General features: G+C 34.0%; 4 protein-coding genes and 1 pseudogene across 5 annotated transcripts in view; 2 read left to right on the top strand and 3 right to left on the bottom strand.

The window, feature by feature from the left end:
• The first annotated feature begins 3,592 nt into the window (after positions 1-3,592).
• Positions 3,593-5,990, top strand: LOC122009160. Its single transcript, XM_042565187.1, has 3 exons — positions 3,593-3,772; positions 3,930-4,551; positions 5,781-5,990. The coding sequence occupies exons 2-3, from the start codon at positions 4,116-4,118 to the stop codon at positions 5,834-5,836; spliced, it is 492 nt and encodes a 163-aa protein (XP_042421121.1). The 5' UTR covers positions 3,593-3,772; positions 3,930-4,115; the 3' UTR covers positions 5,837-5,990.
• Positions 5,991-6,258: 268 nt separating this feature from the next.
• LOC122009158 lies at positions 6,259-14,606 on the top strand (annotated as a pseudogene).
• LOC122009159 (NAD(P)H-quinone oxidoreductase subunit S, chloroplastic-like) lies at positions 11,225-12,205 on the bottom strand. The gene has a single exon (XM_042565186.1). It carries the CDS (start codon positions 12,053-12,055, stop codon positions 11,369-11,371), a length of 687 nt encoding a protein of 228 aa, XP_042421120.1. The 5' UTR covers positions 12,056-12,205; the 3' UTR covers positions 11,225-11,368.
• Positions 14,607-18,283: 3,677 nt separating the features above from the next.
• Positions 18,284-20,344, bottom strand: LOC122011572. The gene is made up of 8 exons (XM_042567956.1): positions 20,324-20,344; positions 20,128-20,175; positions 19,996-20,061; positions 19,823-19,920; positions 19,607-19,732; positions 19,139-19,450; positions 18,988-19,053; positions 18,284-18,562 (listed from the first exon to the last, which is right to left on the bottom strand). The coding sequence occupies exons 2-8, from the start codon at positions 20,171-20,173 to the stop codon at positions 18,413-18,415; spliced, it is 864 nt and encodes a 287-aa protein (XP_042423890.1). The 5' UTR covers positions 20,174-20,175; positions 20,324-20,344; the 3' UTR covers positions 18,284-18,412.
• Positions 20,345-26,854: 6,510 nt separating this feature from the next.
• The window catches only part of LOC122009161 (probable inactive ATP-dependent zinc metalloprotease FTSHI 4, chloroplastic), a 44,258-nt gene continuing 43,588 nt past the window's right edge, over positions 26,855-27,524 (bottom strand). Inside the window, exon 17 of one of the 2 annotated variants that reach the window (XM_042565188.1) lies at positions 26,855-27,128. The gene's annotated coding sequence lies outside the window, so the exon portion shown is untranslated. Of the gene's footprint in view, positions 27,204-27,524 lie in introns of both variants that reach the window. The other variant, XM_042565189.1, reaches the window with a different exon arrangement.

The raw sequence follows: 27,524 nt of genomic DNA on the forward strand, positions 1-27,524 counted from the left end.
TTCTAATCACCAAATATTTTGTCCCTTAGCATACTTGAACTTCTTTGATGGCTAATTATTTAATTATTATTGATCTGCTTGTATTTCTCCTCTATTAAGTTTTCTTGAACTTTTCTTTTGTCAATACTTGTCGGACTTCTCCGATTCACAAGTACTGCACCTATAGTAATTTGTTAATTATCTTGCACTTGCATACTTTACAAACTTTATTAATAATACACTATTAACCTAACTTAACTCTTTGTCAAAAAAAAAAAAATCCAAACCGTTTGGTTGAACTTGACAATTTGAGACATAATTGCAAATTTTGCTTCTTAATATCTGAAAATCCATTTAAATTAGCACATTTAAACCTATTTTCTAAGCCATTTAGAGTAAAATTAGAGGTGTTAACTTAAACCCTCATTTCCCTATTTGTACGAGTAATATGAGTTTGTAACTCAAATCCCTCATCTCTCCATTTCCCAAGTCATTTAAGGACAAATGAAAGCTTTTAACCTAAACCTCTCGTTTTCTCCCCTTCAACACACTTTAAAAACAAACAAAAATACAAGTATAAAAGCCCCCATAGGTGTGATGCGATAAAACACTAAAATAAACAATCAAGGGAGAAGATTTACCTTCAAGATTAGTGGGGCATGATTAAAATATATGAATTATAAAAAAGGTATAAAAATAATTGATCATGTAAACTAGATAAAGGTACTAAACCTAATAATGTAAATGAAAAACATATATAATTACTATACCGATAAGAGTTTGTAAATGAGAAACACAACTCAAACTTAAAATTATCCCTCCTTAAGGTAAGTTATCCCTTGCCTCTTTAGGTAAGTTATCTGTTGGGTGAGATTTCATGTACCATGACATGAAATATTTGTTTTTGCTTGGGCTGGTTCAAGTTTTGGTGTATTTTATAAAGTTAACGTGTGATTTGGTACTTCGAAAAAGTAAGTTGAGCATTCAAGAAAATTAGGTGTAAACTATCCTTATAAATTATCAAATATTTTATTTCATCTCGTAATTTTAAAGTTCCACTTTGTCTTACCTCTGATGCATTGGTAAAATACTTGCGCCCTATTTATTTGGGAGGATAGAAATAAAAATTATAAAAGGATTTTCACAAAGAAAATTTCCCCCTTAATTTTTTCCCCTTATTTACTTCATAAAAAATCTAATAATTTTTTATCATTTTTTTCGTCCGAAATAATTTCATCCTTCCTAATTATGTAGTTAAATTTCTTCCAACTCACAATCGAGCCTCATGTGGTTATAGACAACAGTCCTACACGATTACGGACGATGACCTCCTACAAATGTGGATGGTGGCCTAGCGCTATTGTAATCAGAGGGCCTTCGTGCAAAGTTGTCTTGCATGATGACGACATCTCGTGTGACTTGAATCAAACGCGCTCTAAGTGGTTGTATTATTTTTTCTTTTTATATCTCTTTTTATTTTTATTTTCTTTATTATTATCTTTCTCTTGCCTTTTCTTAGAGAATTTTTGTCCACTTAATTTTTTTTTTTCCATTTCATCGTTTGAAGTAAATACAAATAACAATTAAAGTAGACTCAACCACGGAATGAGCCCATAACTAAGTCAACAGGCCAATTGCCTATTAACTTGGGTCATCGGACTTGAACCATAACGGACCAGACAAGAACATGGTTGATTAAGGTTCAGACCCCAATTTAACTAGCGAATCATAAGTTCAAACTACAACTATTAATATTTTTACATGTTAATTAATTTATTAATAATTAATCAATAGATTTTTTTTACTATATTAAAATTCTTAATAGTTAGAAGAAGTGCGAGTAAATAATTTTTTTTTCAACTTTGTAATCATTTCTTTGTACTAATCTTATTATTATTTTATTAAAAATATCCCTCCTTTACTAACTAATTTTGGCGAAGCCTAAAATGAATTTATGTTAATGTCCCTTTTTTTATTCATATTAAAAATAATTCTAAGATTTATTAATAATTCCACAAGCGAAACAATCAGTGATCTAGAGTTCGAGACTCAGCTACGGCGTATTAATATGAATTTTTCTCATCATTAATTTTCTCTAATTATTTTATATAAAAAAAATATAATTATCTTTAGTCTCATATCATAGAATTGACAACACTATGATTAAAGAAGCTTCTATAAATATTTTAAGTCGACGATGTTAAAAAATATACTTTTCTTAGTTTTTTTATTAAGATAAGTATAATATTAAATTAAATTAATTTTTTACATAGGGAAACCCGTTACAGTAGTTTATTGGGATTCTCTAGCGTCACCCTTATATTATTATATGGGTCTGACGAATCTTAATTAATTCTTGATTTTAGAATTAACAGTTCCTCAGAAGTTTTTTTTAATTGTTGTTAATCATTAAAATTATTTGATCATTTTTTATTAATAGTTACATTTTAATATTCATTATCTCTAAACTCTTAATAAGGAGTTTATTTTATCATTTTCACATCATCTCTTTTATTTTCATCTCTCAATTTTAAAATCTTGATCATTTTCGATTTTAATTCTTCAATAATTATAATGAAAAGAGGAGGTTCATCATCTAAATTTTGAAATTTTGATGTATTCATTATTCTCTAAACTCTCAATAAAGAATTCATTTAATCATTTTCATATCATCTCTTTTATTTTCATCCCTCTATTCTAAAATCTTGATCATTTTCGATTTTAATTCTTCAATTATAATGAAAGGAAGGGGTTCATCATCTAAATTTTGAAGGGATAAGAAAATAATCAATTTAATGAGGACAATGATATTTAATTTATTGATGAATCTAATAAGTTTTGACAACCAACAAATAAGAAAGTTTTGATAGATAAAGGTTATAATTTTTAAATATTTTTTAAAATAATAATAATAATTTTAAATTATGATGAATCATGTTCAACATGAACCAATAATTCTGAACTATAAAATATAATCACCATTATGATTAAAGATTGACCTACCAAATCCTAAAAAAAAAAAAAAATAATAACCAGCTACCAAATTCTAAAATAGAATCACCAAATGGTCGGTTTTAAATGACGTCGGATCTAAATTAAAGTCCAGAGTTAAATTTTAAATGAAATGAATATCTTAAATGTTGGATTCTATTGGCACACGTTGTATTTCGGATTTGTGCATAAGCTGCTTTGGCTTAGAGTATATTCCTTTTCGAGAGAAAATTACATTTTCAATTCTATAATTTATATTTTTTTAATTTTAATTTTGTTATGAGTCAATTTATATTCTTAGTCTTGTAATTTATAATATTTTCTAATTTTAATCATTTTTTTCAAAATTAAAATTTTTTAATAAAAAATATTGAATTGTAAATTAAATTTGGAAATTTTAATTTTTTTTATCGATATATTTTTTATATTCTAACAATAAATTGGATATTTTTTTGTTGAAAAATTTTAATTTAAAAAAAAAGGACTGAAATTAAAAATATTACAAGTTATATGATTAAGATCGTAAATGGACTCATAATATAATTAAAATTGAAAAAAATTGTAAGCTGAGGACTGAAAACGTAATTTTATCATTCCTTTTCCATCTCGAAATTAAATAACGAAAAGTCGTTGACGCCATCGTCTTAGGTCTATTGAGCAGAGTTCCATCTCCGCCGACCCTAATTAAATCCTCGTCCTCCTTTCCCTTTTCCAGCTCGTAGACTTCGTATCGGCTGAAACCGATGGGAAGCTGTTCCCCTGATTCCGCTTCGAACTAGGGTTTTGTTCCTTCTGGTGAACTGTAAGTACGGATGATCTGATCTTCTTGTTAATTCTACGTGGCATAGTAGATTTGTAATTCTTCTGAGATATTTTAGTCGATATTTCGATATAGAAAAAGGTTGTACCTTTTCCCCCTTGTATCGAGCTTTAGTATCCTCAATCTTTCCTGAATGCAGGTGGATTACACTATTTAAGCATGGAGAATTTCAGATTCCCACATTCTGTTGGTGCACTTCGTGTATAGTCCCTTTTTGAGCCGGCTACATCTACTAATTTGTGACTAGAAGGAAACTCGAATGTGGCGTTGCCATGGATAGAACCATTCATTGGAAAGAGACTTTGCCTTCGATTTAGAAAGTGGCATGAATTATGTGAAAAAAGAACAGGAAGGAGTGAAGGATATAGAATTTCTGAGTGGGTTTGGCATGGATGGGTTTGTAAAACCAGAAAGAGATGGGCCGTTGGAACATAATCGATCTAGCCCTTCTGAACATTCTTACACAGATGAGGAGGCTTTGGTTGACAAGAGGGTTGAACCGGAGGATAGTGTAAGCCTTTTGGAGAAGAAAATTGAACTTGAAATGACAAAAAAGAAAGGACGAAAAAAGCCACCTAAGCCACCTCGTCCTCCCAACTCTCTGCCTCTGGATGCTACTGACCAGAAGCTAATGAAGAGGTTGAAGAGAGAAAGGATTGGAAGGATGAAAATCAAGATGAAGAATAAGTCAACACGTTCTAATAGCAGCCTTTGGACCTTGCTCGTCACTATTCTTTTAATCCTTGTTATCAGCTGGAAAGGTTTGATTCATTCTTCATTGCTACTTTAAAATTCGTTGATTAAGAGCTGGTATTTGTAATTTTCCATAGCGATACCGTGAGAAACTGATGGCCTGCTTTTAATCTGTATCTGAGTCCTAATTTTCATTACTAATTTCCATGCTTCTAGATAACTTCGATATATCTGCCACTAAAAAAATAATACCTTACCTTTCATTTTGTATGCTACTTATACACAACTGAATTAAAACTATATCCAATTACTTGACATTCTGCAATGAAGGTGTGTCGGGCCCAACTCTTTTGGGGTCCACTGTAGCGAACCTTTTGCCTTCTAGTCAATTTCTTCACACAGCTGCTTGCAGTATACTCATTATCTTTATGTTCCATCTTGGTGTTTATATGTGTTGAGGTTGGATGATGCACCGGAGGGAGATTATTTTTCAAATAAAAAAATCCATTACATTATACCGCGACCTGTTTGCATTCCTTGTTTAATTTTATTTTGATTAGGGGGGTTGTTGTTGTTGCTGATTCTAATAACTTAATAATAAGAGGGAAATTAAAGAAAATTTGTATGTGGGAATGGTGCAATAGGCCTTATCAAAAAAGTTGTGTATTTTTGTTGATGAGCTTATAGACGTAATGGATACTTGACCTTGTTCCTGATTCTTATTTGTTAGATATAATTCTTTTTATTTTTCTTTACATATTGACCAATTAGAATTTCTTGATTATGAGAATTAATATCTTGTTTGTATGCGGCAGAATTTCATTGGTGTATATATCTGAATACCCTCTCTTGTGTCTTGGCATTTAATCCCTTTTCTAATTTCTTTCTTAAAAAACTCCTTGATGTTAAGCTTGATATACTTTCAATTTGTGTTATTTTGGTCTTTATTAATGTTAAGCTGATTCTAATCTCCTTATACTAATCAGATTTGTTTCGGCTTGCACTCTCCCATATTGTCTTTTTGTGAACTTTATCTTTTTGTTGGTCAAAGTCAATATCCACCCATGCTTTTTTAGATTCTTGCATAATCAAGTTTGATTTGATTGGACCTTACTCATTTGTGAAAGTCGATGAAAGATAACAAGTTTAATTTAATTTCTGAAAAAATTATGTTATTTTTTTCTCTTCATTTTTAAAAGTTGATATTTATTGTGCATTAGTGGCTTGAGATTCAGCTTTTTAATGGTTTCCTGAACTTATCTTACTTATCTTAAATCTTTATATTGGTACCTGGAAGGACTTGCAACTTCTTTCACATCGGCCATCGCTCTGGTGAACTCTTTTTGGCAATAAGTTTGTGGACCAGTGTGCAGATGATATAGGTCAAGCATGGCACTATGTGACAAGGCATCAATTAGTTCTACTAATGTCATTTTGCTACTGGTTCAACCAAATGTTTCACTACAGTTTTCTGGTTTGAAATTCATTTCCTATGTTTTACTGTATAGTTGTTTTTCTCTGAACTCATAGGAGTGTATTGTCGAGGAAGCTACATACTCAGCTTCCATGATACACCTGAATCGTTAGGACAAAGTACAGGTGGATTTGTTTCCATTCAGTTTTACAAGAACGTATCAACAAATCCATATTTTTCTAGCTCAGCTTCCCTCAGTATGCTCCCTATTCTATCTGTTAGTCAAACTATGTCAAATTGTACAAAGTTAACAAATTGGCAAATCTTTATTTCCCATGTCACTGGTTCATTATATATTTCCCAACCTGGTGATCTTCATGCTGTTTCTGGCTGCAGAAGATAATATAGAACAGCATTGACGAGATGTTGATAGAAAAACTATATCAGGGAAGCTTTGAAGAAGTTTCACAATCCTTTGAGTTAAAGCGACATTCTTGGTGTTTTTTCTTAGACATTATCAACTTTGGACAAACATTGACACAGGTAGTCTCTCCCCCAATAGGCTAGTACTGTTATGTATATGAAACAGATGATTCGGAAATACTTGTGTGCCTGACCACCCCACACTTTTGCTAAGAGCTGCGTCCTTTTTGGTCTATACCATGTCAAACCATTTTATGTGGTTGATACTAACTTCCTTTTGGATGCAACATTGAACTTCATGCCCTTTTGGGGGTGAAACAGACTTATTATTTATTGTTTCGTTGAAAGGAAGGGATATGCGAGGGCATCCTACTTACCTCGTTTTATGATTAGCATTATTACCTCACTTGACCTATGCATTGTCCTATATGAAGGCACAATCATGTTGACTTTTGCTCACGAAATATAAACAAAGGAACCACATTGGCTGAATAAGCTTGACTAAATGATATATGTATGTGGGTGTGTGTATGAATTTTTGTAGCATGTATTTGTGTGTAGAATTTCCCCCATGATGATTGGTCATGGCCGGTCCCAAGTTTGGATAAAGGAGGAAGGTTGTGTTAGGTTGCCAGTCAGCGTCAAACTATGGCAAATATTTAATGAATGAATCCATTAAACTATTGTGCTAATGCTAGGTTGTTATTCGAAAGGAACGCGTTGCAGGGTCCGACTATAATGTCTCGGCAAGGACCGCTATATCTCCAGAACTCGGATGTAGTGATAAATATGTAAGAGTTCGTGTTACAAGGTCCGATTGTAACGTCTCAGCAAGGACCGCTACATCTCCATGAAAACTTGGGTGTAGTGTTAAATAGGCAAGAGTTCTCTCACCATAGGTTAGATAAGAACAAATATGATAAGAAACTAATAATCTAAGATTTGGAACATGAAAAATAGGAACTATCACTGGTAAATCAATGGAGGTAGTAGATATGATGATTAGGAGAAAAGTTAGTATTTTGTGTGTACAAGAGATAAAATGGACAAGTGAGAAGGCAAAGATGATAGAGAACTCGGGTTTTAAGTTATGGTACTGGAAAGAGTAAAGCAAGAAATAGAGTAGGTATTATTGTATATAGTTTGTTAAAGGATGAAGTTGTAGGAGTAGTTAGAAAAGGAGATAAAATTATAGTCTTTAAAATAATAGTGACGAAAGAAACTATGAACATAATTAGCGTATATGCACCACAAGTAGGATTAGATGAAGCTACCAAATCAAGGTTTTAGGAGGACTTAGATGAAATATTACAAAATATTCCTCCAAATGAAATGATTTTAATAGGAGATGATTTAAATGGGCATGTCAGAGTGAAAAATGAGGAATATGAGAGAGTACATGGGAGTTATGGGTTTGGAACGAGCAATGAGGAAGGGAAAACTATATTAGATTTTGCGATAGCATATGACCTTATATTAGCTAATATGTTTTTTCAAGAAAAGAAAAGAACACTTAGTCATATTCAAAAGTGAGAATAATAAATCTCAAATTGACTTTCTTATGGTTAGGAAAAAGGATAGAAAGATTTGTAAAGATTGCAAAGTCATCCCTGAAGAAAGCTTAACTACCCAACATAGGGTAGTAGTGTTGGATATACGCCTCAAATATAGTATCAATAGAAAAAAAATATATACAATTCCTAAAATTAAGTGGTGGAAGTTAAAGGATGGGAAACAACATATATTTAAGGAGAAGATAGAAGTACAAGCATTAGGTGAAATATACAATGACTCTAATACAACATGGGATAAGATGGTATTAAAGTTGAAAATAGTAGCTAAAAATGTATTCGGTGAGTCAAAGGGACATGCACCACTAAGTAAAGAATCTTGGTGGTGGAATGAGAAAGTACAAGAGAAAGTGAAGGAAAAAACGAATAGCTTATAAGGAATTATATATTTGTAAGAACGAGGACAACTTAAAAAAATATACAATAGCCAAGAAAGTAGTGAGTGAAGCAAAAAATGAAATTTTTGAACGGTTATATCAAAAATTGGATACAAAAGAAGGGGAAAGAGACATTTATAGAATAGCTAAAGTGAGAGAAAGAAAAACAAGAGATCTTGGCCAAATAAAATATATTAAAGATGAATGTAATAGGCTATTAGTAAACGATGGAGAAATAAAAGAGCGGTGGAAGTGGTATTTTCATTAACTTTTTAATGAATATTTAGGTGACCAACTTAACTTAGGTAATTTAAGTAGGTCAAATGAGCATAGAAATTTTAATTTTTATTGTAGAATTCAAACTTCAGAAGTAAAATAAACTTTGAATAAGATGCACAATGGAAAAGCTGTTGGATCATATGATATTCCGATAGAGGTATAGAAGTGCTTAGGGAAACAAGGTATTGAATGACTTACAAAATTATTTAACATGATATTGAAAATGAAAAAAATGTCTGATCAATGGAGGATAAGTACTCTAGTTCTCTTATATAAGAATAAGGGAGACGTACAAAACTATGCAAACTATAGGGATATTAAACTAATGAGTCATACTATAAAACTTTGGGAAAAAGTAATAGAAAAAAGATTAAGGAATGAGACTATAGTGACAGAAAATCAATTTGGATTCATGTCTGGAAGGTCGACAATAGAAACTATACATCTTAGATAATTAATTGAAAAATATCATGAGCAAAAAAAACAAGATCTACACATGGTATTCATTGACTTAGAAAAAGTTTATGATAGAGTTCCAAGAGAAATTATATGGAGAATTTTAGAAAAGAGAGGTGTTAACGTAACATATATTGAACTAATTAAGGATATGTATGAGGATGTAACGATCAGAGTAAAGACTTCAGGGGGAGTAACTGAAACATTTCCAATAAAGATAAAGTTACATCAAGGATTAACTCTAAGTCCTTATCTTTTTACACTAATTATGGATGAATTCACTACGCACATTCAAGACACAGTACCGTAGTGCATGTTGTTTGCAGATGATATTATTTTGGTAGATGAGACACGTGAAGAAGTAAATGCTAAGTTAGAATCTTGGAGGGAAATACTAGAAGGGAAAGGTTTTAAACTTAGTAGATTAAAGACAGAATATATGGAATTTAAGTTTAGCAATATTAGAAGTAATGAAACAATTGTTAAAATAGGAGAGGACGAGTTGTCTGGAACCGAGATAAATATTTAGGATCTTTTTTACAAAATGATGGAGGGATTGAGAGAGATGTCTTACGTAGAATATAAGCAAAATAGGTGAAATGGAGGGGTGCGTTGAGTATTTTATGTGACTGTAAAGTACCTCTTAAACTTAAAAGTAAGTTCTATAAAATCGCAGTTAGACCTGTTATGTTATATGGAGCTGAATGCTGAGCTATGACTCGAGCACATGAGCAGAAGATGAGAGTTACAGAGATGAGGATGTTAAGGTGGATGTGTAGACATACGAAGATGGACAAAATAAGAAATGAGAGCATCAGAGAGAAAGTCGGAGTTGCATCTACTGAGGAAAAACTTCGAGAGACACGTTTAAGATGGTACAAACATGTACTTAGGCGACCAATAAATGTTCCAGTTAGGCGATGTGAAACTATGATAAACATGCATATCAAACGAGGAAGAGGAAGACCAAAAAAGACTTGGTTAGCAATAATAAAATAGGATAAAATTTATTTAAATATAGATGATGATATAATTGGAGATAGAGCTCGATGACGTAAAAGGATTTATACAGCCAATCTTATCTAATGGGAAAATGTTTGGTTGTTGATGTTATTGTATTTGTGAATAGAATATTAACTTGTCATTCATTCATCTGTCAGGTATTTGTATGTATCAAAAGGATATCCAAATTTGGAAGAACCTAAGTTTCATATTTAGAAATTAAGATTTTTATTAAGGGGTGAGAAATTAATTATGAACTTGAGATTTTTTTTTTTTTTTTTAGATTTATCTGCAAAAATAAACTAGAAAAATTAATTAACAATTCTCAAGTAATCATTAGAAATTAATTAATTAATTAACTAACTAGAAAAATTAATTAATGGGATCCTTCTAATGAAAATTTTGATTCCTATAAATAAATATTCCCTCAGCTTTCTCAAGTCGCTCAAGTTTGAATCTTTCTTTTCAATTCTCCTCTGGAGCTCTCCGTCCCCTTGGGATTTTAAAAATTTGACGGTCAATCAACTATAAACATTTGGATAAATAATATTTTTAAATTTTAATATAATGATAAATATTTTTGTCAGTTCAATATAATCGAGATAAATAATTTTAGCAGTTATTATTTTAAAAATTAATAGTTATTTATGATTTATTTATTTTGTGTTGTGGTAAGACAGATTGATGGGGCGCTAGAAAAATTCTTGGATAGATAATATCGTCTTCAATCTTAATTTTCTTATAAAAGAATAAGTTAATCTGAAAATTAATTTTATTATAAAAAGAATAAGTTAACCTGAAAATTAATATAAGAGGTTAAAGATGATCATAAATGTAAAGTCTCCTAAAACCATTTAGGAGAGAAATTAATGGGAAATTGAGAATTTTTTTGTGGATTTAAGCGGAAACAGATTTATCTACAATTAAATTAATCCATTATTCTCAATTAATCATTAGAAATTAATTAATTAACTAAAAAAATAATTAATTGGATCATTCATCTGACGTTTCATCCTTTCCTTTGAAAGAATTCTTAGACTCTAAAAATTCACCAGTACTAGTAATTTTCATAATTTGAAGTGCTCTTATTTTATGTTATAGGTTATTTTCAATCAATCTTAAGCACTTGAGCAGATGATTATCTTTTGGCTCGAAGTTAATCTGGAAGGGAAATGGACATCCTTAATGATGATTCGATGACTTAACTAAAAACGGAAAGTCGAGGCGAAATCAATTCATATTTCTTTCTTTCGCAATGAAGAAGAAGAAGAAATGTTACACGAGGAAGGAGAGATGACAAAAGAAGAGAAGAGATGAGATGAAAATCATAGATGAGCGAGACGAGGCTCACTGGTCAGGTCATTCAGGCTTCTTCAAGTATGGATTCCAGTACAGCGGACTTAGGGTTCACCATGGGCGGCCCCTTCTCCCTTCGCTCGAGCTCGACGAGGTCGAAAGTGAGGAGCTTGTCCCAATTCCCCCCTTCGAAGAGCACACCGGCCTTCCCGTCGGTGACCCTCTGCACGATCCCACTGTACATGTGGAAAGGGTTCTTGGGGTTCTTCACAATCACGATCATCCCGGGCAGGAAAAGGGGAAGCTCGGGGGGCTTCGGCTTCGCCCGCGCCAGCAACACCGCGATGCTCTCCTCGCCGCCCGCCCTTGCCTTTGCCTCGGAAGGAGAGGGGTTCCGCTGGATGAAGTCTTTGAGGCCCTTTTCGCCGCCTGGGAAGCCTCCGGTGAGGCCGAAGAGCTCCTTTTCGAAAGCGCCTTCGTCCACGCCGACGGCAGAAGGCGGGGCAGGAGCAGGCGGGGAGGCGAGAGGGGGCGAAGGCGGCTGTTCCATGGTGGTCCGCTGGAGCTCGTGGCGGATGCCTCGCTCGCCGTTGCAGAGGCCGCGGCCACCCATGGTCTCCGAGAGGTCGAGCTTGGCGGAGGGGGTGAAACTGAAAGCGGAGCGGGTCAGAGGGGTGGCCTGCTGGAGGAAGGTGGAGTTGCGAGAGAGAAGGCGAGGGTTCAGCGTAGTGTGGATGGGAATCGAAGTCGCCATGGATGGATGGAAGGATGGAAGGAAGGAAGGAGATCAGGTGATTCCACTCTTCTTGTTTTCTCCTGAATTGTACGCTTCGTCGAGTCGAGCAGGAACGATCGCGAAGGCTGCTGGTTGGAAGAGGTTTCCAGACCACAAAATACTCTATCGCATCGAATGCTTCAGGGCCTCTTCATTTAAATAAATAATTGAACGAGAGAAGAGATGACTTATGGGTCCCTGGGATTCAAACCTCAAGTGTAGTGTCTTGCTTTGCATTTCCTAGGACAGTCGCACTTGGATGAGGACTGAGGAGTCCAACTCGTGCTAATAATTTTAATCTTTTTATTATCTTTATCTGAGTTAGAATTTTTGAGGATATTTCTTCTTTATAATGTTTAGGGCCTTGAGTCTATCTAAACATTTATTTAATTGTTTTAGAAGAGTTTTGGATTAATAAGAATTTCTTACCGCATCGTTTCTTCCTAAACGTTAAGTTTGATTGTCTATCTCCTGACATTCTACGAAATCAACAAGATTTAAAATATTATTTTTAATATTCGTGCATGAATTAACTGAATCTATAGTTATCTGTTGCTTTAGTTGGTATCAGAGCGAGATGATCTTGTGGAGTCATGTTGCCGAGAAGACAACAATGTGTTGATAACGGCACCAATCAACACGACAACAACTTGTATAAATGTGATATGGAGCAACGAGTTCGAGAGATGATGGATGAACAGATAGCTCGGATGCAAGGGGTTGTGAAACAACTTACTGAAAGGATGAAGATGATGTTTGAAAATCAAAATAGAAGAATCTAGTCCAATGTCATCACCGGGTAAACTCGGAGGAGGAAGATGATGTTTTTTACGAGGAGGAAAGAGCTTTTATTTATAAGGAAGATGTGGACAACAAGATCGAAATAGTCGGTGATCTGATTTATGACAATGATGAAGTAGAAGAAGTTGTCAAGTTGTCGATGAGATTAGTGACGGCATGCTGCTGGTTTTGGATGCTGAGAATTTGCTGATGGAGACACCATTGGCGGAAGAGTTAGAAGGAAAGAGCTTTCATGTTTAAGTATTGTTCAAATCGATGACGACCGATGCGTTTGGGAGCCACAGGCAATTACCTAGGATACAATGAGACAAAATCTGCTTGCTAATTCTATAAATGAGGTCCCAACTATCATGTCCAAATTACTCAATCAGAAATCTTCTGTCCAAGGAAAAGTGCCTTAGGCTATTTTAATGCTCTTTTTGATCTAACTGGAGCATGGTTGGAAGATGCTAAAGCAACAAATTAGCTTGCTTTTGATGGATATTTTATTTCCCTGTATAATTTACATCTGAGAGCTTCTCCCTTAGTTCTTCGTGATGAGGTAAAAAGGGTGGTACCTTCAAAGTGGGATCCCTTAGCCCTCAGTTGGTTTATCAGGACATTTGGAACACATATAATTGTAGATGTAGCTATAGGAGGTCAGGATGTAATTCGTGTTAGACAGAGCCCTTCATCAACAATTTCATCAGTTGAATTAAAGATGTATCTTGAGGATCTTGGAGATTTTTTATTTTATTTTTTTATGGAAGTAGTCCCTTCTCAACATCGGAAAATCAGAGAAGGCAAGAACAAGGGACTCACTGTCATTTGTGCAAAAAGAGGAGGTGATGTCTGTCTTCCAACTCACTCAAATTGGCTACAGACTGTTCAGAACAACCCTGACGCAATTCTCTTCAAGTTTGTTCCCATCACATCTCTTCTAACTGGTATCCCAGGCAGTGGATATCTCAGCCATGCTATAAATCTATATCTTCGCTACAAACCAGATCCTGAAGATTTACAGTATTTTTTGGAATTTCAAGTTCCTAATCAGTGGGCACCAATGTTCAATGAATTAGCTCTTGGACTTCAAAGCAGAAAAGTCTCTTGTCCCAAACTGCAGTTTAGATTTTTTGGTCCAAAGCTTCATGTTAATATTGACCAAGTTGTAAGCAATCAGAAACCAGTAATTGGTATGCGATTATACTTGGAGGGCCTCAAGTGCAATCGATTGGCCATGCATTTGCAGCACATTTCAAGTATCCCCAGCATGCTTAGAAACACTGGTTCATCTTGGATATCTGAGTGGCGATGATATGAAGAATCAGCTGACCCCGGAAATTTGAAGCTATCCAATGGAAGAACTACTCAGTTATTTGCACATTGGCAGTAAATTATGATCATGTTTGGCTCCAAAGAGTATCTAATGGCGTGTTTGTGGTAATTGGTGCATGCGCAACTTGTTACAAGAGGGAATTGGTCTCAGAAAGTGCTTCATCTTCGCTTCCAATATATGCACGTTCCAAACTGCACCATTCCAAAGACAGAATGGGCTTGTGCACCTGCAACTTCTCCAAAGGGAAGATGATATGACCAGCAATTCGAGGGTGAATTTTTTCTACGTTGGAAGAATGATAGGAACGAAGAATTATTTTAATCTTTTTTATTATTTTACTGGGTTAGATTTTTTAGAGTATTTTAGTCTTTTGTATATTTAGGATTTGAGTATTTAAATACCTATTTAATTGTTTTGAGGGATAGTCTTTGATCAATGATAATTCGGTCATGTCATTTTTCTTCTTCCCAAAATTTTGTGTAGTTTTTGGACGCCTATTTCCGGATATTCTTTTGAATTAACAGGTTTAGAAAATCGCTTTCAATATTCGTATGTGAATTAATAGATTTGACAATTATCCACTGCCTCAGCAATACTCTCAAAAACCTAATTCAGCAAAATAATAAAAAAGACTAAAATAATTCGTCTTTTCCTGAATCACACATGTCTTGGAACTAGGTGGATTCACAAGCATGAAGGATAAGATGCCATGAAGACAGCTAAGGAAGCTTAGTGCACTTGATGATTTAATATGAGGAGGATTCTATAACAGACCTAAAGGTTGTTAGTGGAATCATGCCCTAATTGGTCATGTTTAGAAAATAGTTTAAGTTAGGTTTGTTCGTATTAATAATGTGTGCATGAAGTTTGCAAGAATTTGGAATGCACATGAAGCTTATAAAGCTTGATTTGGCGAAACCAAGAGGATTTTGGCTCAATGCATCAGATGGTTGCTAGAGATCAGAAAAGGACAGTATGAGACATCTAATGGATCACAAGGTGAGGAGTATTGAGTTTTATTGGCATCTTTGATGAGTCGCTAGAGGTTCACTATGTAGGATGACATGTGGAATGAGACTAGGGTTTGATGCATCTAAGGGACTAAAGACTTAACAAGAGAACCTTAATTTGGGGCAAACTAAAGCCAAAATAGGTAAATTCTTAGTGAGTTAACAAGAGAGTAAAGAATTGAGAATTCGAGCCTTTGTAATTCGAATTCTCAATGGCTTCCATATTATATAGGAGAAAGAATAGAGAATTTGAGTCTTATAAGGTGTGCGCTAAAAACCTTATCTGGTATCATCATACGATGTGTGAAGTGTATAGGTGTAGGTTGTTTGGTTTGATATTGCTAAATGAAAGTGAAAATCCAAATAAGTCAAGAATCAGATGTTTGGCAAATGAAAGTTCAAATAGATTGAGTTCTCGGAGAGTTAAGGAGTAGATGATTGGCGAAGATGATAAAGTCCCAAAGGCAAGATCGCTTAGGGCATCCACAATAGAGGTTTTTACCCGGTTTTTTCTTTTTAAAACCTACGTTGTGGCCAGGTTTTTGTTTTTGCAGAGAAAAACCTGGGTTCGATTTATCAAACCCAGGTTTTTAACTTTTGGTGGGCCCCAATTAAATTTATTATTAATTTTTTAATATAATTTAATTACATTTTCCATTTTTGTTTTCCCTTGATTTTCAAACGTTCGTTTTTTGAACGTTGATTGCAAACGTTCATTTTTTTCAACATTCATTATTTTTTGAACATTGATAACGTTCAGTTTTTGTCAACGTTCTATTTTTTTTCTAACGGTCACCAATTTTAGATTATATATATCTATCCTCTCTAATCAAATTTCTCATTCTTCCTACCCTATTCTTATTTTTTTTAATCCATTTCATCCTTTATTCTTTTGAAATGGATCCAAATTATAGTGGAGATTTTAGAAATTTTTTCAATTCTAAAAATGCAGCTTCGTAAAGTTCACGCAATCGTCCTGATGTTTTTTATATGTATCCTCCCAAATATTGGCAGTCACGGCAAGCTACTTCGTAATGTCACCCACTTCTTATGGAATTTCTTCTCCACAACCCTCAGTCATGCTCTCAGATGAATCAAGAAGGACTAGCATAGATGTATCCAAACCGACAAAGAATTAATAACACCATATGAGATTCTAGAGTTGAGCAATGAAGGGAGTTTGGGTGTGCGTAACACCAAATGAGCAAAGGGATCAATGGACGAAGAGATACACCTTGCAAAGACATGGATCAATATTAGCACCGATCCAATCATCAACAATGATCAAAAGGAACAAACTTTTTGGAAACGAATCGCGGATTACTACAACAAGTATCGACCTGATGGATTTGTAGAGCGACCTTGGGTGAAGGTAAAATCACATTTCTATAGGCTTCATCCCATGGTGAATGAATTTACAGCAATATACAATAACTTTTATACATATCGTGAAAGCGGGTAGAGTGATGAGGATGTGCTTATGAGAGCACATAAAATGTGGCAAGAAAATCATTGCAACAAGTCCTTTAACTATGAACATGTTTGACGAATTCTCAGAGATTGTGAGAAATATGCTCTGCAGAAAGTTGGTCATCGTGCTAACAAATAATCCAAGACCTTAGAATCAAGAGGGCACACATCCTCATCCAATCCAGATGCTCCATCGATGTAGATGATTGTGAAGTTCAGACTTGTCCAATGGGACAAAAGGCAGCGAACAGAAAGGGTAAATCCAAAACTAGACACATTGATAACATGGAATTTGATAATAAATGGCAAAAATTGGAAGAATTACAAAGAGAGCGAATTGAGATGCAAAAGCAAAAGATGGCAATGAAGGAGTATGAAATCTTTATGAAGGATACTAGTGGAATGACAAAACATCAGCTTAAATTACATTCTAAATTTTGTGAAAATATTAAAAAGAAATATGGTATGTAGTGGATGTTTTTAAGATTATCTTTATAAAGTTTGTTAATTTTATGTCATCCATGTAATTCATTTTTATCTATATTAATGTTATTTGTATTTAAAGATATGTGAATTGTTGAGTGTGAGACTCATTAAAAAGTTATAGGGAAGTTTTTTTATAATGGAGAGAAGAGTAAGGTTTTTTACTTTTGATATGAAAATGATGTGGCGTCTTGAAAATAGAAAAAACCTGACTTTGGAGGTTGTTCATTGGAGATGCCCTTAGCATAGAAGATGCAGAAGCAAGGCTTCTTGACACTTGAACACTTGGAGGTGGACACTCTGTGTTGGCTGGCAGACATGCAGCTTTTGTGAAGGATAGTCAAGCGCACCACTATAATGGGTTTTAGGTGAGACTGAACTTAGGAAGGGGACATGGGCTTAGAAATGGTCCAAGTCAAGTATTCAATCAACTGAAAATTATTTTTCAATCAATTGACTTAGGGTCAAATATAAAAAATATTGAACTAAATAATACTAAACCTGAAGTAATTGGTTTGTCCCACGAAAGTTTTTCATCGGCCCATGCCCAATATCTTGTGATTATGTATCTCATTTAGAAAAAAAATTTCTACAAATATGTCTTAGTTGAAAATCGAACTATAGATATACCTATGTGACATCTTAATGTCCATCGTAGAACATAATCTCACTAGGGATTTTGAACCACATCAATCTTATGTGTTGCTTTGACCTTGCTAGCATTAGCCAGAATAAAGAGTTTAATTTTTATGTCAAACACTATTCCCCCTAGCTATTTGACACATAATTTCCTCATCGATCCTAACAAGCCGTTCAGGTCAGGCTAGTCGATAAGGCATAATTAATGACATGATTGAGTTTGCCATGCAGGACGAGCTAGGCAAGTCAACCTGACTGACTTATGGAGAGAAAAAAACATTTTCCAATTACACAACCAAACACTAAAAAAAACATTTTCTAAAAAATACAAAGCCTAAAATCGTAAACATATGTCAGTTTTCTTTTTGGTGCATATGTTGACCTTCGATGGCAAATTACTAGCAATTTGTTTCCCTCAATGCTACATGAAAAAGAGGCGACATAATAAACTTATTACGTCCTTGCACATTATGATTTGGCTTTATTGGGTGTTAAATGTATATTATTACATATATAGTCATCATCATGCACAGACAGACTACCTTTGTTTATCTATAGTAGCAACAGTCTTACTATTTCCTCTTCAGATACATCTGATATAGTAGCTAAAAGTAATTTCTAGGCGAGGACTACTGCTTCAGCAGATGTGGCTGCAAGAACCGGTTCCAACTGCTCTTCATCCTGCCATATCTCAGGCAAGGCTTCTCTTACATTGTGAATGCTTTCTAGTGCAAGATCAGCCCCTGGCACCAACACTGAGCTCCCAACCTGCATGCATTTGACAATTCCATAGTGAGGTAAGAAAAACAGTTGTAGATGTTTTGTTAATTTGTCTTTCTATTTGGGATTTTAATCTGTATTTACATTACATTAAAGAGAAGTCATCTCCTATACTATTTTATATTTTAACAATACTGAACATGTATTGATGCTTGAATATAGAATGTTCTTTTGTACTGGATTTGCATATCTTTTCTCCTTTTTGTTCTTAAGAAAATGATCCTTTCCAAATAGAATATAAATTAATATGAAATCACTTCTTGTGCCACCTTCAACAATCTTTTCAATTTCTAGATGAACAAATTCACTGAATTACACAATGGAGTTGAAGTAACTGCACAGAAATCTCGACTTAATTTTCATATAGAAAATGCTTGACTTGATCTTTAAGGAGAGATGAGTGACAGACTTACGAGGACAGTATGAAGACCAGCTACTTTTCCGGTCGCTATGTTTCTTGGACTATCATCAAAAAAGATCTAGGAGAGAGGATCCAAAATTAGTACTTATTCACAGTGTGATTCAAATCAAATTAAATTAAATTCTCCAATTAGTATGACTTACTGTTCTCTTTGGATCTATGTTAGCCATCGCAAATGCCATTTCAAAGGCTTCCAGAGAAGGCTTGCAGAGTATTCTCCCTACCGAATTAGAGTTGTATTTGTTATCGCCGTCAGCACAGTCGCTGCTTAAACCATTCTCATAACTATCACTGTTTAAATCATCATTAGTCATGGTGTTGATCTTTTCAGCAGGAACATTCTGATTTGGGGTTGGATTAAGTGTCTCAAAGCATACAACACCATCAAAACAATCTTCTAGGCCAAGCCTACTGACAACTTTTGCAGAATGAACTCTGTCTGCATTTGTGAAGATCTGTAAAAATTGGATTCATCATCATTGGAAAATGATTCCTGTGCTATAACGAAAGAAACAAAATTGAAATACTGAATATATTTTTTGTTTTCCACTGCTTATATTGTTCTATCCTTTAGAAGCTCATCTATGAAGTATGGTCTTCTTAGAGCTTACTATCTTTCTCTGTGGCACTGAAAGAAGTATACTTCTCAACACAGGGTCAGGTTTCAAAGTCTCATATGGCAATCTTCCATGAACAAAAGCATGGAATTCATCATCATCGAATTGATAACCTAGTTCCTGTTGAAAGAGAGAAAAAGTTCCATTCAGCCATGAATTAAGGGTGAGCTTCATTGGTCAGGTTAATTAAATTAGTTTACAAGTTTGCACCTTGAGACCAGCCATTGTAGTCCCATGTTCTTTGTACAAGTCCAGGCACAATTTCGGAACTTGGTTTTCTTCTATATTGAGATGGTGCAACATGTAATCTGTCATCGAGCAGAATCCAACACTGAGACCAAATGTCTTAATGTGCTTCGAATCAGAAGTAACAACCACATTACCTTGGATATTTTTGCGACAAGCCAAATTGAGACCAGAAGCCAAGGGATACAAGGTATCATCCATATCTGAAAATTATGAATTTGAACTACGTTTCTATTGAAGAAAACGAAGTAGTTACATTTGTCACTTACCAAAGAGAAGACACTCGTACTTGGCTTCTGTTGTAGGCGTTTCCATCCCTATATATTAACAACGAGAACTGGTTAAGCAATTACCAAACCATTCTATGTATCAGGTAGAAGCATTATCAAGAGCAATAGCAAAAAAAAAATGAAAAAGGGTAAAAAAAAACAAAATAAAAGAAATGCGCAAGCAGATTGCTGCTACCTTCAAGAAGAAATTGTGAGGCTGGATGAATGGAGTGACTACTCAGGAAGCATATTTATACAGCTCCAGGGAATCGATCATGTTGCAAAAGGTGGCACTCTGCATGTTTCTAGTGGGATGTCAGCGCAGCATCTGTTCTTCTTTTTCTCTAGTCCATGATGCCTTCCAACAAAATTCCAATTCAGACAAACATTTGTGCCATGCATATGGTCAGAAAGGAAACATGACAACTTGGATATCCTCCAGAAGTTCTCTACCAGAAAGTTCATTCATTTGCATGCCCAGATTCTGTTTCTCCCTTTAGTTCTTATTTTATAGGGACTGCCCATGTTGGAGGATGCCATTTGCCCACTAAAATCTGCTCATTCTTAGTTGATTGTATGACAAGGATTCTGTAATTTAGTGGCGGATGATGCTTATTCTTCTTTCAAGATAGTGGGGTCAGGAGGATTATGAATGTGCTCTTCCTGTAGTTGTATAGTGGCATAACTTCTTTTTTTTAAAAAAAAGTAATCCAATTCTTATGATCCGACTAATTTTGAAGGTGACTGGTCTTGTTTTATGAAAATTTTCCACCAACTATCAGGATAAATCATGAAACACAGATGGACCCTGATGAAATGTAATGTACCCTAGATGAAATTTGAATCTTTGTTATCTAAATGCTCGTCCCACTTCTTACTATCATATCATAGTCCCAGGGGTTTCTTTTGTTTTCCTTTTGCTGTGAACGCATGTAGCATAGGAGTCTGATGGATTATCAGGTGAATTGGATTATGGTTTATGGAGAAAAGGGGTTCCAACCCTTGGTGTATATAAGACACAACGGGATGCCAGAGGTGCACAAATAGAAGATTAATTAAGAAAAAGAATGAAGGTGAGGCAAGTCGTTGAGATGGTTCCATCAAACTCACTTGGCATTGCAGATTTGTACTAAATTGAATTAGGTTATGAAATACTCTTTAGTGTTTAAGATGCTGCTTCTTTGTCATTCGTGGCAAGGCATCAGCCATCAGCAGCATCCAATATACAATTTTGGTAAAAGGTCATTCGTTGATTCCGGACACCCCACGTAGCTGAACACACATAGTCATTTATAGAGAAGTAAATCATAAAACTAAGCATGTCACTACATGGAAAGGTATTTTTCAGCATCCAACGTACAAACAATATAGGAGTTACCCGGAGTGGTTAGTGCGTAGAAAATTGCCCAATGAGATCATGGGTTCGAATCGCGAGGTAGTCAGGGCGTAAATCCCTGGTCCCCGTGTCCCTCTTCCCACTGCGCACTAGCTTCTCCGGTTACCGTGATTAACCTTCCTCGTGATGGCCTTGGGCAAGGTACGACGGAGGCACTGGAGACGAGCGTTATCGCCTTTTGCCCAATATAGGGTTAATGGCGCAGCAGTTGACTCAACTTAAAATCTTATTATAGGTCAATATATTTATTTACAAAATAATATTGAATTTTGGTTGGTATAGGTTTTTTTATTGAATATTTATATCCTTTTCTTGATTGCAACTAAGTTCTAGATAATTTACTCCTGATCTTTATGATATTTTGGGTTTGATCAGGATAGCCTAATTGGTATACAATACGAGAACATCCTCGATTGAAAACATCTCTGTAAGCCAACGTATACTATTGGAACGTCCCTAGCTACTCAATAGTGTGCACCATTAGAAAATTTTTGATTGAGAATATCCATACGAGCCAGTGCACACCATAGGAACATCTCTGATTGGGAAAATCCCCACCAGTCAATACATACTATGGGAACATCTCATATAAGGAACATCCCCGCACATCAATGCACTACACTATGGGAATACACCGCATGTCAGCGTATACTATGGAAACATCTCTCATCGAGAATATCCCTACTCAGTAGTACACACAATGAGAACATCTCCAACCCGAAACATCAGCCAATATACACCATGAAAACATCCCTGATCAAGAACATTCCCATAGAGTGATGCACACCATGGGAACATCCTTAATCAGAGACATTCTTTAGAGCCAAACCCCTCCAAGACGAACGACCCTTCATCCTCGTTGACAATCCTTAACAGACAATATCGACAGAGTAGCAACTGCTAGTAACCGCCACTAGACATGACCTGGTGGCAACTGATAGGAAGCTAAGTTGGAAATCCAAGGAGAGAGCATTGTAGAGCTATGATGAGCAGTAGATTTTGAGAAGGCTGACCTTGTCTCCCCCAATCAACTATTTTTGTTCCTTCCACTAGGAAACACAGGATTGTATCAAGTTGGATCAAGAGATAGAAAGAGTCACTGGAGCTCATTGCAGATCTAAGTTATGCTGGTGGTGACTACCCCTAGCCCCACCACCTCCCCATACCTCTATTTATATATCATCTATTTTTTCCTTTCCCATTTAGCATCTATTCTCTTCTAAAAGTTAAATTCTCTTATAGAAATTTAAATTTCTGTAGTCTTTTACCTATTTAAATTTTCTACACTAAGTTGATTATCTAAATATTAAAAATATCACTTCTATCACTCCTCTATTTACTTCACTAGTATCTTATTTGATTCATCTTTAATGAATCTTATTTGAGTAAGATTCCTTATTTCTATGTCTTTCTCGCTTTAGCTATTTTATAGATATCATTTTTTTTTTTCAATTCTTTCGTATCAAATTGTCCATACAAATATTAGAAAGCTTCATTCTTAACTTCACTCATTATTTTTTTAGTTTATTTCTTAGCTACCACTCATTATTGTTTTGGTTTATTTCTTAGCTACTACATATTTTTGAAGTGGTTTTTGTTCTTAAAAGTGTATAATAACATATAAACTATTCTTTTTTCTTTAGTTTCTCTTGTACTTCCTCATTTCATTACTAAGTTTTCTTATTTGATTCCTTAACTCACTGAGTGTGCTCTTGGTCACTATTTTCAAATTTGATGTTATCTTATCTCCTATCGTATTTGAGTCGTCATGTATTTTTCTTAATACTTGTGCTTCTATGTTTTCCTTAAAGATATTTTATTTTTATCCTTAACTTTCATCATTTAATTCTAATAGTCATATACATTTTTCTGCTACTGGTGCTATGCTTAAGGCACATATCTAATAATATTAACCTATATTAGGTGATTAACTTTTTATAGAGATGGTCTTGTAATCTTTATAAAAAATTTTATTTCTCTTCCTAATATTAAGACAACCAATTTACAACTTATTATTTTCACTTTTAAACATGACCAAATATTCTTCTCTTTTCTTGAAAAATATGTTAGCTATTCTAAATTCTATCATAAAATCCAATATTATATTTCTTATTCCAAAATCATGGTCATTATGCACTATATCATATTCCTTATTTCTTACTCCTATATATCTATTTAAACCTCCTATTGAAATCGTCTCATTTGTTAAATTTTTTACACTACCTCATCTAGATCATCCTAAAATTTATGTTTAGTGTCTTTATTAATATGTTACTTGAGGTGCATATAGATTAATTACATTAATTATTTCTTTTGTAACTATTATCTTGAGAGTTATAATTCTATCTCTCTTCCTAACTACTCTTTTAATTCGGTATTTAATGAACTATCTACAACAATACTAACTTCATTTCCCATTTTACTCTTGCATATATAACCTAACTTAAGTTTTCTATCCTCTTTGTCTTCTCCTCTATTCATTTTGTCTCTTATAAATATAAAATATTAATTTTTTCCTAATCATTATCTCTATTATTTCTATGTTACTATAATACCTATTCTCATTAAACTAGGGTGTGAGGACTCTAACATATGTTTAATAATACACTCAAGTTCTCATATAGATATATTAGTCTTGATATTGTAGTGGGATAGTACAATATGATTCTTCTAATGAACAACTTAATATAAGCGGAATAGTTTTATAAAGAGAGAAAAAAAATAGCCTGCACACCCGATGCACACTCCTGAACAATCCTCACAGGTCTAGGTGTCCCGATTCACTTTTGAGAATCGGGGCACCCGAGGATGCATCCAGACGCCTCGATTCACTTTTGAGGATTGTGACATCCAGGGTGTCCTGAGACGTCCGAACATATGAGAATAATCTAGGAGTATGTATCGAACGTGTGTACAGACTAACAAAATAATTGTTCTTTAGAAGGTATATATATATATATATATATATATATATATATATATATATATATATATATATATATATATATATATATCCTACCTACTTTATGAGCTTCTAAAATTTGTTTTTAATATAACATTGACTTGAAGACGACGGTTTAGATAAAAAAAAAATTAAATTAAGAGATATGCTAATTTACTTGGAAAAATTCAAGCATCCTTCTTCGTATGTTGGCTTTGCTATATGACTTGGATTCATCCTCACCATTTACCATTTTCAAGCCCCATGATTTCAATAAAGGCCCTAGACAACATTCTTGCCTTAACTCAATTTAAAGGAAAAAAAAAACAAATCTATTTTTCATCAAAAAAGACGTCTGAAAGGAGCATTGGAAAAAATATTATTAAACATAGTAAGTGAAGCCATTATTTTCTTTGCTTTTATTTGATGATTTAGAACGAGAAGTCAATAATTAAAGTTGAGTTTTCCTCAACGATGAAGGATAATGCAAACAACAAAAAAGAACATAATTAGAAATAAATTGAACATAATTAGAGATTAGTGCATAAAACAATTGAAGAACAAGGTTAGAACAAATACAATGAAATTTTCAAATTTAATTTTTTCCTTTAATAATTTAAAATGATCAAAAAAATTATTTTGGCAAACTATCAGAGGATAATTACATGTTCAATTATGATTAGTGTGTTTTCCTACTTTAAATTACTTTTAAAAAAAATAGGTTCATGTCTCTAAACATTACATCATATCTATATAATATTCAACTTTTGATTAATAATATTTAAATTATTAATATTCTTCACAAATTCAATTTTCATTTAGTACTAACATATTTTCATTTTTTCCCCCTTCAACAAGAGAATATCTCGTTACTAAAATGAATGCCAAAAGGAGTAACGTGTTTCTTTATTTATCAAAGGGATACTCTAATTTTAAAACTATTCTATACTAAAAATAATATTATTTTCTTCCTATTTTTCCTGGAACCTTCTAATTTCCATCCCATTATTTTCCAATGCATCTCCTGCTGAACTTGATATAGTAAAATATCAAACTCATGCTGAACCTAATGTGAGAAAATATTAAGTTCACACTGGACTTGATAGTGAATTATATCAGGCTCATGCTCCTAATATAAGAAAATATTAGACTCACACTAAATCTGACATTGGATCATAAGATCATATCTGGATCTAATATTGGATCATATCATGCTCATGTTAGATTTGATATGTTCCATATCAAGCCTAGAGTGGGCATGATATTTTTATATAAGACTCATGTTGCTGGATCGATATAAAATTATATCAGGTCAACGATAAACTTGATATAAAAAAATATCATATCTTTTTTAATGTTCGGAAAAAACTAGCCGCTCCTTTTAAAGCCGAAATGAATAACATAATATGCCACAGGGCATGACAATGTGTGAACGTCCATTCCACCGTTCTGGCAAATAGATAGATTGGCACAAGTACAGATCAACACTTTATGAGTTGAATCCCAACTGATTATAAAAATAATTTTTTAGTGGAGCTTAGATGAATCTACGTAAGCACTTTTAAATTTATCTTATTTATCAATAATTTTTTTTTATAAAATCGGACAGACTAAATATCTAAATTACCAATAGAAAAAAAACATTTGCTCTTGAAGTTATATATATATATATATATATAGTTTGATTCTAACTCTTGAATCTAATTAATTCAGAAAGAGACTGATTCCATAAAATTTTTTCATTAACCACTAAGATAAATTTAAAAGTACAAGCGTCTCGTCACCCAACAACCATCCCAAGTTATCATCCTACCAGAAAAAAAAATATCTTACAGTGCACTGTAACAGAAAATAAACCGTGAAGGCTTGAAAACCATTGGAACATATTTGGTGCTGCACCGTGGCCCAAGAGACAAGCTCCTGTCTGAAGTTGGTCAAACAGACAATGAAGAGACAAGCTCCCGTCTGAAGTTGGTCAAACAGACAATGAAGATGCAAAAGTAAATGACATTAAGATACTCTATTGGCAACCAATGCTGGTTTATGCAAACACAATGGAGATGCAGAATCAATCATGGCATGGACTAGGCAAGTGAAAGCAATATTCATTAATAACAGCCAAGACTATAAGCTGATTTACCTCCCTACATATTACTAAAGACGGACTGTGAGGAACATCTAAGACGAGCATAATTATTTTTTGCTACAATTAATAACAGCCAAGGCATCAATCTTCATCAAGAATATATTTGGCCATCAATAACTTATCCCAAGATATTAATGGTTGAACTGGATTGCTACCATGGGCCATTAGTCATTTGGGATAGGATGGACTCCATCATTCAACATGGTGTCAAATTAGGTGTCTATCAACCATGATGAGCGTGAAGGAGTATTGAAACTGGGAAACTCAAAGCTTATGAATCACACACATTACCGGTATTACAAAGGTCCATGGTGTATATGAAAAGTGCCACTTGTTGGGATGGAATGAGCTCCATTCATCATACATATAATACAAAAATATCTATCTAAATTTTTTTCTACAACTGTCTAGTCACTTGCACATTGGAAGATGTTATATAAGCAAACTCTAGCAACTCTGAAACTGTGCAAATGATCACTTGGGTGAATCTTTTTTCATTTGTAAGCATTGTAGATTACCTGCAAGAGAATGAAGTTATACTCAATCCAAGGCCTTGTATCTTCTCATAAAGGTCATTTGCATCTAAAAGTCAACTGCCAAAATCACCAGAAGGAAGCAACATGATAAATCAAACTTCATCACAGTTGTTCCATTTGGTCAGGATAGAAATTCAAATTTCAAATAGATACAGAATTTAGAATGAGCGTTTAACAAAAAAGAAAATGTCTTTGGTAGTTCACATGTTAAATGTATTAACAAATGTATACATGTATGCAATAATGGTACAAAATTATCATCCAGCATACATCAAACAAATTTCTCCTGATTTAATCCCAGAAAATACAACTACTATCTTTCCATAGTAGTATAAAGATTAGGGTGCAGTCCATCCCAGATAAACCACCAAATGCTAT

Source organism: Zingiber officinale, chromosome 8A (assembly GCF_018446385.1).
Source record: "Zingiber officinale cultivar Zhangliang chromosome 8A, Zo_v1.1, whole genome shotgun sequence".
In the NCBI taxonomy this organism is placed as follows: Eukaryota; Viridiplantae; Streptophyta; class Magnoliopsida; order Zingiberales; family Zingiberaceae; genus Zingiber; species Zingiber officinale.